Raw genomic sequence first — 11,323 nt, forward strand, 5'->3', positions numbered from 1 at the left:
CAAATGCATGTTGAGTCCACAGTTTTTTCCTCCTGAAGTTTAGAAATTCTCATAATAAACTAAATTGGCAGGTTATTTCTCCAGAAGCAAAAAAATCCACAAAAACATAACAAATAAAACCCCAATTTTTTAAACCAGAAGAACCATCTTTGTAAACCTAAGGTAGATAGTGTCACTACAAACGTGTAACTTTTCAGTTCAGCCCTCAGAATTCACTGTAATAAAAGCCATGCATTTAAATACTTGAATTTTTTACAGGCAAAACCAGAACAGATCTGCCTTCTTTGCACAAAATTAACAGATTTCAGATTTTTCTCCGACTAGCAGGGTGGTCTAAGCAGAGATGTGCTGTCAGCTTTCTGAAAGCTAGTATTCAAGAGATGAGCAGCCACCTCTCCTTGCTGTCACGATCTCCCCTGGAAGGTCTTCTCAACAACCCAGCTGCTTCCACTGGTTGCAACAAACCAAGGACTGAGCCTCAGCCTTGTCTTCCCCTCTTATACTGGACATTTCAACTAACACTAGCCCTCTCCTGGAGGCTGTTCCCCCCAAAGGAATGAAAATCTTTTATCAGAGACTCAAAAGGGAGAAATGCCAGGATATTCTTTCACCAAAAATCAATATAAAATGGATCAAATTGCTTGATATTGGAATTTAACCCCAGTAAAGCGATCCAGCAGACTGAGTGTCCCGTAAAGACCCCAAGCTTCCCAACAATGCCGAGTTGTTACAGTGAGACAAGATGCTGGTATTTTCATCACCAAGAGCTCAAGGTCTTATTTCACCGGCTAGAGGCATCAGATTTTAGATTTATTGACTAAACAACCACTAACTTGCTTATTTTTGTACATCAATTGAAATAAGGTCAACACGTACACATTGTGCGGCAAAGTGACATTTTCAATACCAAGCAAGGTTCTGTTTCTCTACGGAATTAGAGGTAGCCAAGGGGTGAGTGAAGAGTTTGGAAAAGCATCAGAAGGAGCCGCTGCTCCTCTAAAACACCTCTCGCAGGAAAAAGAAAAAAAAAAAGAGGGGGATAGGGGGGTGGCGAAAAGCAATGGCTCCGATACAGAGAAAACCGGATTTCAACCGGATTTCGTGTCCCCGAGCGGCGGGAACCCCTCGGTGACACGAGCGGGCACAACCCAGGCCAAAGGAGAGGGCGGCCGGCTCGCCGCCCCTCCCCAGGCCGGCCCCGGCCCCGGCCCCGGCCGCGGCCGCGGCCCACTGGCGCCACCCGCTGGAGCGCGGGCGAAGACGCGGCTGGAAGGCGGCTTCGAGCCGAGATGGGGCAGAGGGCGACCCGGAGAAAAGCCGTGGAGGAGCCACCGTCTTCCTCTCCCGTGAGGCCGCCAGCGCCTCAGATCTCCGCAGAGGGACCGGCTGAAAACGCCTAATTTAGTCGCTGCCGCCAGCGCTTCCCGGCGGCGGCCGGCTGCCGCGCAGCGAGACGGAGAAACCTGCCTCGCCCCGCGGGGTGAAGGCAGCGACCTGCCTCCCAACCACAGACGGGCCCGGCAGGAGGCTGTGCCGGGGAAGGCACGGACGAAGGGAGTGCACCAACAGACGTGAGAGAAATCAGGAAACAACACGCAGAAGCAACAGTACGGCAAGAATACATAACAAAAACAAAGCAGAACGATGCTCCTCTTCAGACAAACTCTTAAAACCGGGTTTTGAGCACGGTCCCGCTCTTAGCGAGCGCACATCCGCGACGCCACAAGCCACAGCCGCGCCTTGCTGGGGCGAAGGCAAAGGCTGGGTTGGTTCGCTACGTGGCGGTGACAGCAGGTGGTACCAAGACGACAAGTTTGCAGGCAGCCGGCAGGGAAGAGCCTGCGGCACCACACCGGCACCGGAGAGACAGGCAGGGCTCCAGGGAGGCAGAGCTCCAGGCAGGCAGAGCTCCAGGCAGGCAGAGCCGTCCCTTCAGCCCCAGCCACACAATACACCCGGCGGCGACATCTTTCCACCTCACGTTTCAGCTTTACTAAGGGCACGAGAAACAGAGGAGAGGAGGGCAGGTTACGAGGGATGAGAATGAAAAGATTCTTGAAAAATAGTCCCTTCAGAGTCTTTCAATTTTTTAATCTATGGTTTTGAAGTTGCCATCACGTGAGGGCGCACACATTGGCAGAAGGCACACACATTCAGATTAAATGGCATACTGCTCTTGCAATAATTTAATTTATAAAGCAACGAATCTGTTATCTAACCATATGTATTCCTGCCCTTTAAAACAAACAAAAAATTATTTCCCTCTGGACTCCCTAACAAATGGCAGCTTTATGGTGTACATCCCTCTATAAATTAGCTTAACTTCTTACAGTAAGTACATTGAGTATTAGCTATATGAAACTAAAATTAAAAATTATCCAAGGCAGGCAACAGGGTCAACTTAATTTGTCCACCTAACCATTGCAAATGGAATCATCTAATTTATCATCTGATACTTGGCTACAAGTTCCTGCACGGTTTTTTAAAAGAAGAAAGAAGAAAAACTAAACCCAAGAAAAAATCTTTACGATCGTTTGAATTTCTAGACTATTGATATCTTGTCATGTTGGTGAAATGATACATCAATGCCGTATGTCAATGGTGACTGACATCCCCCAAAGATGTATTAAGAAAGCCATCGTGGACACATATTCTGGATTTAGTGCCACATGATAATAAATTGGGAGGGTTGTTTTTAATATTAGCATTTCAATGAAACCTAATCAATGGCGTTTTTGTCTTTGTAGAAGACCACAGTTTTCAGCACAAAAATAAAACTGATGTTGATATGGCTAGGAAAATTACTAGGAAACAATTTTATCCTGTCTCAGAAAGATCGTTCATCTTGGTGTTTCTTGCCAAAACACTACCTAGGGAAATATTTATTAAATGGACAGGGTTTTTCTTTATCTTGTTCATTCTTTCTAGAAGAACAGTCTAGTGAGAACAACTCTTCAGGATAAACTTCAGCTCCCATATAAATTACACTACCTGCCACCAGACTTTATGCCATGATAAACTGCAGCTTCCAGTACATCATGCTCCACTAGTTTCAAATAACTAACATGCTCAAGGCCAATCTATTCACTCACCACTGAAGGAAGCAAACGTCCTTGGCTAAAGTTTATTTGCTGATATTCGATTTTCCTCATCCCTTCAATTAGAGATACATACATACTACATACATATGAAGCCCATAGTTTCAGGGGCCTCAGGGAAGGCCAGATTGAGCACTGTGGAGCTAGTACTCACACACTTTGCAGAGCTAGAGAGAGAAGTTCTATTGAATTCCTCAAGGCACTTTCCCACCTCAAAACTTTTCTAATTATTGCCACTTAAATATCTGCCTTTAAAAAGAAAAAGTCAACATTAAAACACACTTGTCAGGAAATTTCATGTAAATTTTATGTAAATTCAGCAATTCCGAGTGCTATTCTGAATAGAAAAACCTATAAAAAATTGGGACAGAGGGAATCATACGATGATAATCACACAGAGAACTTCACTATTGCTAAACTGAATGAATTAGCTACAGAGGAGATCAGGAAGAGCAGCACATTGGCAAGCTGGACCCCGTAGTAGTCATTTCAATCCACCTGCCCAGGTTAATACACACAGTCAGCAGCAGGAATGCTCCAAGCAGTAATGGGCCAACACAGCCGTCTAAAATGCTGTTTCATGGGCTACTCATTTTTCCGAAGTTTTCTTCGGCAAGAGACTTCACCTTCTGCATAAAACTTGCTTCACTTGTGATGCCAAATGTGCAAATTTTTTTTGCCAGTACTTTGGATCATACTTTCATGGAAAGACAATTTATCCTGTCAAACATACTTCCTTCCTTTCAGGTTACAATTACTGCAACCCTAAGCAGCAGGTCTCTCTTTCATAATGCCACCTAAGTAGATCAGTGAAAGACAGTTTCTGGGGAGAGAACAAAAAAAAACCAAAACACCACCCAGCTCTATCTGTCTGACAGCTTTGCGTACTTGAATAAGTGATTGCTAAATAAATCCACACACTACACACTTCTCTCATCATTTTGCCTTCCTGTTCTACGGAAATAAAAGTTTACAGGTCTAGGAGCCTGTGGCAATTCCTTGAAATATATTTCAAAAGAGTCATTTAATTGCAGACTCATCTGAAATGCAGTTCAGCAAGTTTTAGATGACTTACCCAGCTATTTCCCAAGTGCGTCACACTCCCACTCTCCTTGTATTCTACACTGTCTCTAACACCAAAACCAATATTGCTCTGTCGAATGAAGCATTACTGGTAGACCGTTGAAGCAAACACCTTCTGCATTCCAGTCACCATCAACCAAAAGACTTGGGAAGCAAAGACACTGAAAAAAGTTAACTGATACTACTTGGAGAAAAAAAAGAAATCTAAAAAGTTTCTAATCTAATTAGAGCTGAAGGTCAGCAATAGCCTATGCATCTCTACACAGAGAGTGCCAGGGGCCAAGTCTGCACTGTACTCATTTGGATACAGCTTCCCTCTTTGTCATGAGCCAAAAACACACCAGCGAACATGCTGTCGATTTATATCCCTCCATTCTGAACTTGGATCACACCTATGTTAAAAGCTAATCCTAAATTCCAGGATGAGGGCCCTGCTCAAGATTGAATCAGCAGATACATTGCAACATCCTACCACCAAGGAATAAATAATGCCTAGAAGTATTTTTTAATATATATATACCCACAATCTTTTATCTATATAAAAAGATATATTTATATATTACAGTTATACATACATTATGAGACATCCATATCTATAAACTCACCTCAAAATTTTTTTTTCCCTTTTTCCCCCGCCAGCTAATCCACAGCTAGGGAAGGTAGTCCCATGGGGAAATTCGTGGTATTCCCTTATCTTTCACATGAAATGCCCAGAACCTTCTTTTGATCTTTCTTTCTTCAGTACGTATACAGTGTACTTATTAAAATGCCCTCACTCTACCAAAACAAACATTACACTATGAAAACAATTCTCCTGGTGGAGAGAACAACAAAGCCTGATCCATAGAACAGATATTAGTCACACCGCTGCTTAATGCACTCCTGAAAAGCACTCAGCTACTGTTGGGGAAATAGAAACCCACACAGACTAAAGCATTAAAAAATAGACTTTCAGTGTGGTTTACCACCATAAGCCACGAAGTCAACTAATATTTGTATATTGCATATGAGCTGATTATCATCAAGATAAATATAATCTAATTCAGCATGAACTCATTATTAACCCCACACACTTGAATTAAAGTGTACAAAATACCTGTCTTACCCTTTTGTGACAGAATCTACTAAACAAAACTGTTACCAACTTGGGAAACAACAAAGCTGACAATAACAGAATGGTTCAAAAAGAATTACAGTTCCCCAGGGCCATCAGGGCACACAGATGAAGTAAGGTATCTCAATCAATAAAGATATGAAATCCCTCTGCAGACAACTTTCTCTTCTAGAAACCCAGCCTTGCAGGATTTGCCGTATCTACAGACTATATCACAGAATTAAACTATTATACACTTACTTCTCTGTGTGACCAAGTTGGCAGTATGAGTCTGTATTAGAACAGAACAGAAAGCAAGTCTGCTATGATTTGCCTTCATATGACAGAAGCAAATTGAAATTTTTCGAGATAATTGCAGAACTTACTGGAATACTGGTTAATGTGAGTGCATACACATGGAGGTATTCAGTAAAATATTCAGGTACCAAATAATTTCATTGTTTAAAAATAAAAAATTCAGGAGCACAGTCGTCACTAACATGCTTGCAGCAAGCCACCAGTCCACAAACCAACAACTTTCAGATATCAAGACCCAAATGACTTTTGCTGCAACATCAACATATTCTTCTTCCTGTGCTTTTTATTTCCCATTTGACCTCCAAACTAGTGTGACAGTCCCCCATTTCAAAAACATGGTTTTGTCCCTGGAGTTAGCATTATCTATCAATGGCTTGTGCTCTTTCCAGTAATTCATGCTGGCTCTGCAGCCTTTCATTCTGTATACCTTTCTAGAGCTTTAACTCAGCTTTTGAAACTTTCAATAACACTTGCCCTAAATCACTCTGGAGATACCACTTTGAATGTGGAAGTGTGATGATGAAAATTGCAGCATCATAACCATTCTATCATCAAAACAGTATTTGGCTGGTGAGCTTGAGACTTTTGTTATTCAAGATATAAACAAAAACAGTTATTTAAATGTGGCAGCAGAGAGCAACACATGCTTTCAAATAGCAGTCTGCAACATTACGAAGTTTCGCTTTTACTTGTTGCCTTTAAAAATCTCCACTTTTTCTTTAGTCTTTATTTTTGCATTCAAAAGTGAATTCCCTTTATCAAACTTGTCCATTATTATAAAATAATTATTGAGGGGCTTTAGCTTATATCCAGCAAAGCTGCTTGATCCTATAATTACAACGTAATTCTGATTTGTGACATCAGTAGGTTGCCATGGCATTGAATATAGCTTCAGTTCAAAACGAATACCAATATCCAAAAGCTCAATGACTTTCAACCTCTGTGCACTACTGAAACCTAATCTCCTTGACGGTTACTCATACCACAAACACAGACAATATCTCCCCCTCCTCACCCCAAAAAACGCCTGTTTTCAAGAAAGGATATCTGAATCTATGCTCAGAGTGACAGGAGACACATTACAGTGCCTCATGTCATGTCTCATCATTTGAAAAGTAAAATCCTACAATAAAGGTTTTAGCACAGTTAAGGAGGCATGACGATATAAATCCTTCCTCCAAAAGAAAAGGGCTGGAAGTAAAGTTACCGTGACAAATAGCCTGGGACCACAGCCAGGAGTTAAACTGTTCAAAACACAGTAATTTTACTCAAGATTCTTGTTATCTAATGTTTTAATTTAATCACATAGTCATGCAACTTTATATACTTTCACTCAATACAGCTTGTTGAGACAGAAAAAGTTAATGTAAGCAACTCTGAATTTTGAGAACTAGTCAGCTAAAACATTTTGGAAGGAAAAAAACCACATTAGAAGACTGAAAACTATAAAAGTCTTCATCTGTGGCACAGAAGAAAATAATACCCTAATTTTATCAGCTTTAAAAAAAAATAATCAGGTGACAAGTTATAATGTTGATGCAATCTTGTCTTTTCAGGCGCAGAATTCATAACTACAAGGATATTCTGTATCCCAAACAGTTGCAGATAATGTTTTCACATTACAAATGTTTGACATAAATGTATGAAAAAATTACAAATTATTCACAGATATTTGTTTTCCCATTGTTATTGATACAAGGTGTAGGCTTACTAGACATATAACATCTAACTATTAAAGAATGGAAATTCAGGCAAGATATCCTACATCTACTTCTACCTGGAGAGTCAACCTGGCAAAAAAGACAGTTTGAAACTGGATACTCAGTGGCAGGAATCTGCAATCTTGAAATCTAAGCCGTGGAGATGAGACAGTGCTTTCAACATTGCTGCAACTGAATACTTTTGCTCCTTGAAATCAATATATTGGCCAGTGTTTAACAGAGTATTATGTACCAATTCAGAAATTGTTACTTGTTTTTTAAATATACAGCAACGCTGATTTTCTGGTCTGCCTTAGCACAAGCAACTTATTACGCAGCACTTACACAGAGACAAAGAAACACAAGGAGGGGGTTGTTTTGTTTTTTTTTAAAACTACTGTAAAATAAGGCATCCAAATTCAAGTCAGTAACTTAAATATCTCATTGGTTAAAGGCAAAATCCAAATTAGGAGAAAATAATAAACATCCACAGCAAGCCTTGTGAATCATCCACTCAGATCAACAGGGTATAAGGAGCAGTCAAATATTGTGACAATTTTTCCCTCACACCCAGACTATTCAGCATGATTTGTGAGACAACAGTGAGCTGGCATCATTTAAGCAGAGACACCCAAAAAAAAGGCCAAAAAACTATTATTATTATAAAGCTATAGCATTTAAAGTAGAACATGAAGTTAATTGTACATGGCTGAAGATTAAAACCATGAAACTATGAAATGTACTTACCGCACCAAAACCATGAAGAGTTTAAACATCAAGACTAGAACTATCCAGGTTACCCATATAGCATCTACTTTCCAAAGGAGGGGGGGGGGGAAAGGCGGCACTTTGCTTTTTCCTTCTTTTTTTTTTTTTCCTTCATTCCAGCAGGAAGCCTATATAATATTAAGATCAGCATCCAGCGACAACTCAAAAGTTCCAAGAAAGAAATTTTAATGCAAGTTCATTCTGAGTCAGTGAACTGTTTTGCCTCACATCACTTAATTCTTTCATAAAAAAATTTTAAAAGATTTTCAGCAAGAAATAAAACTGTCAGAAAGAACCACAGCAAACCTGGTGCTAAAAAAAAAAAAAAGAAACAACTAAGTGTCATCTAACTATAAAATGAAAAAGTAAAAATGAAGGGGGTGGGAGTAGAGGGACTGTGTATCATACCTTACTAGGAATCCGAAAGCTTTCGATAGGACTGAGGTCATGAACACTCTCCTGAGGACTTCTTAGACCCTTTAAAAGAATTTTAATAGTCAGTTAAGATTGACTACTTTATTTATCTTGCAATCAAACTGCACAAGTCTTACCTGCTGTTGAATGTATACCTAGAAGTCCTTAATAAATTACACTGACATGAGGCTGAAAGGGTAAGACTTTATTCTATAAACATTTAAGCAAGACCATTGGTGTATAAATTATGCTCCTCAAACATCTAAGCATTTCCAGCTTTGTGCTGCAATAAGTACCTTTTCAGTACAGTTCACTAACATTCCCTTCACAAAGGGGTCCTCCTCTCAACTTCCAGATGTTATTTAAAATTTAAAAAAGCATGTGTCCAAAAAACGTAACATACTTTGTTCCACTAACTTAATGGTTTAATGGAATCAAACAATTGAATTCAAGTCAAGTGCCACCTACTCTGTACAAAATTATATTATTTTTACTTGATAGCACATTTGTCTGTTTACCATATAACACTATCAGGACTGATTTTCCTTATGCATAACTAAACTGAAAAAGATGCATAATCCACATTAGCTGCTTTATATAATTATTACTCTTTAAGACACATAAAGCCACATAAATAGAATATGCTCTAGTAGACTGAAGCTTTGTACAGGAAGCATCAATTAATCAGCTGAGTATGTTTTTGCTGAATATCCAACACATTCACAATTTTATGAAGCAATACCACAGAACATGCTGCTTAGCACATTTTCTACCAGCTCCCTAGGCAGAGGTGAATCTAAACATTCAAGTTTCAGATATGGTTCTCTTGAGTCTTCAGGGTGTTCACAGGAGCCACGAGTTTCAGGCAGACTTCCCTCCTACTCTTGCAGTTGATGCTAACAGAACTGCTTCCAAGTCCCTTTCAGGCCCTGGGTACCTACACTTTCTTTGAAACAAAAGGACCTATGCAATTACTATGTGAGTTTATGATGAGAAAATCTTGTATTTATCCTTTGAAACCAATAAAGTGTTTTACAAATTAATCACTTTTGTGGTAACTACTACATTTTACAATTGTTTCCTCTTCCTAGGATGCAAAACCACTTGATTTTGGTTTTGATTCTCAGATTTCCTTGCACATCATTTCAAAACATCCTCCCCTTCCAGTTACCACCACCAAAGGTGACTCAGCTCTATGCATCGGAAATTCAAGGTAATAAACAACCAAAGCAACTGCTGCAGCTTCTCATACTTCACATGAAATCTTCTACACAACCTCTCAAAAATCTGCAGTACTACTAGCAGCTTATCTTCAGAAGCAGTAAAAGTTTCACTTATCAAATGCTAAATGGAACTTAACCCTTCCCAAAGGCTGAAAATTGTGTAAGTCGCTTCATTTTCAGACCACAACCTTTCCACACGGGGCAGGCTTCCCACAACTCCTCTTAGTCAAGCTGAAAACTGATGGTTTACCCCTATACTGAAGGGGAGCGGAACATTACTTTGGAAATTCGGCTTCCATGCCGGTGCCCGTTTTTAAGCCCTGTCTCCCACATAAGCATGACAACTCTGAGGCCATAGTTTAGAAAAAAAACAAAGTTCAGTTTCTGCTTTTCCCACAATTTTCTATAACTGTCTACAATATCTGATGTGGTGGGAGACTCAAGTCTCCCAGATGTAGACACACGGCCAAAGAGGGTTCATTTTTGAGGTATTTCATATATGCGAATGACTCGAATCCTCTTCTAATACACTCCTTTAAAAAGGCTCTCAACCTTAGAAACACTGGTCCAAACGTAGACTAGATGTACATAATCCTAGACACAACTGGTACAAAGAAGTGGGCTAACAGAAACACATTAAGCACTGTAGCACACATTCTCAATACGTGCCCACCCAAATACCTCCCCTACACCTCCACAGCCTTGCCTCAGTCTTGATCAAAAGCATTTGCTATCAGACAAAGCCATGTCCCAGTACCACGGCCCAGCACTCCAAAATTGTACATGAAAAAAGGAAACTGACACAGACCAGTCGTGTCATCTTCAACACCAATTTGTCTGTTATCGCACAAGCTACATGCTGGCACCTACGCATGCTTCCATTTCTTGATTTAAATAGGAAAAAAAAAAAAAAACCAGCTGGATCCATGCATACCGAGAGATAAGACACACTAAGACTTTCCTCTCCCCACAAGCCGGGCTGAGGGCGATGCCCGCGTCCCAGAGGCCCATCAGGGTGCCCGGGCACGGCCGCACACGCCTGCGCCGGCCGCCAGCACTCCCCTCGCTGTGTGCCCGGGCACGGCGTCCCCGGGGAGAGCCTGGGACACACCCCCCCCCCCCCCCGCGGCGGGACCCCGCTGCCCTCCGACCCCAGCCGCTCACCTGGCGGGTCATCAGCGACTTGATCTTCTGCATGATGGCACCGGTGCCGCCACCGCCGCCGCCCCGAAAGCGCTCAGTAGCTCCGCGCGGCCGCGGGCTCCGGCCCGGGCGGGCACGGGGAAGCCATGTTGGACGCCACCTGACAGACCCCGCCCGCTGCTCCCTGGGACCGGTAGTCCTCGGGCGGCGGCGCCCAACTACAACCCCCGTCAGCACGGCCGGGAGGGCGGGCACCCGAGAGGCGAGCGGGCGGGGGCGGCTCCTTCCGCCGCGGCGCGCTTGGTTGGCGCCGGCAGCCCTGAGGCGGCTCCTCTCTGCTAGGCGCTGGGGCGGCCGGGCCGGGCCGAGCCGAGCCGAGGGCGTCGTCCTCGTTGTGAGGGGGAGCGGGGCGGGGGTGTCGTGAGGAGACGCGGGGCGGGCCCGCGGCCGTTCCCGGCAAGCGGGGAGCCAGCCACCTCCGTG

The 11,323-nt window shown here is 42.3% G+C and overlaps 1 protein-coding gene across 2 annotated transcripts in view; it reads right to left on the reverse strand.

The window, feature by feature from the left end:
* Positions 1-11,161, reverse strand: part of VPS50 (VPS50 subunit of EARP/GARPII complex) — a 100,070-nt gene extending 88,909 nt beyond the window's left edge. Inside the window, exons 1-2 of one of the 2 annotated variants that reach the window (XM_030008913.2) lie at positions 10,862-11,161; positions 8,469-8,537 (exon numbers count right to left, since the gene is read on the reverse strand). In XM_030008913.2, coding sequence (XP_029864773.1) covers positions 8,469-8,537; positions 10,862-10,894 — 102 coding nt within the window. In that variant the 5' untranslated portion in view covers positions 10,895-11,161. The remainder of the gene's footprint in view (positions 1-8,468; positions 8,538-10,861) is intronic. The other variant, XM_030008914.2, reaches the window with a different exon arrangement.
* Positions 11,162-11,323: the final 162 nt, after the last annotated feature.

The sequence above is a fragment of the Aquila chrysaetos genome, chromosome 3, assembly GCF_900496995.4.
Source record: "Aquila chrysaetos chrysaetos chromosome 3, bAquChr1.4, whole genome shotgun sequence".
Lineage (NCBI taxonomy): Eukaryota > Metazoa > Chordata > Aves > Accipitriformes > Accipitridae > Aquila > Aquila chrysaetos.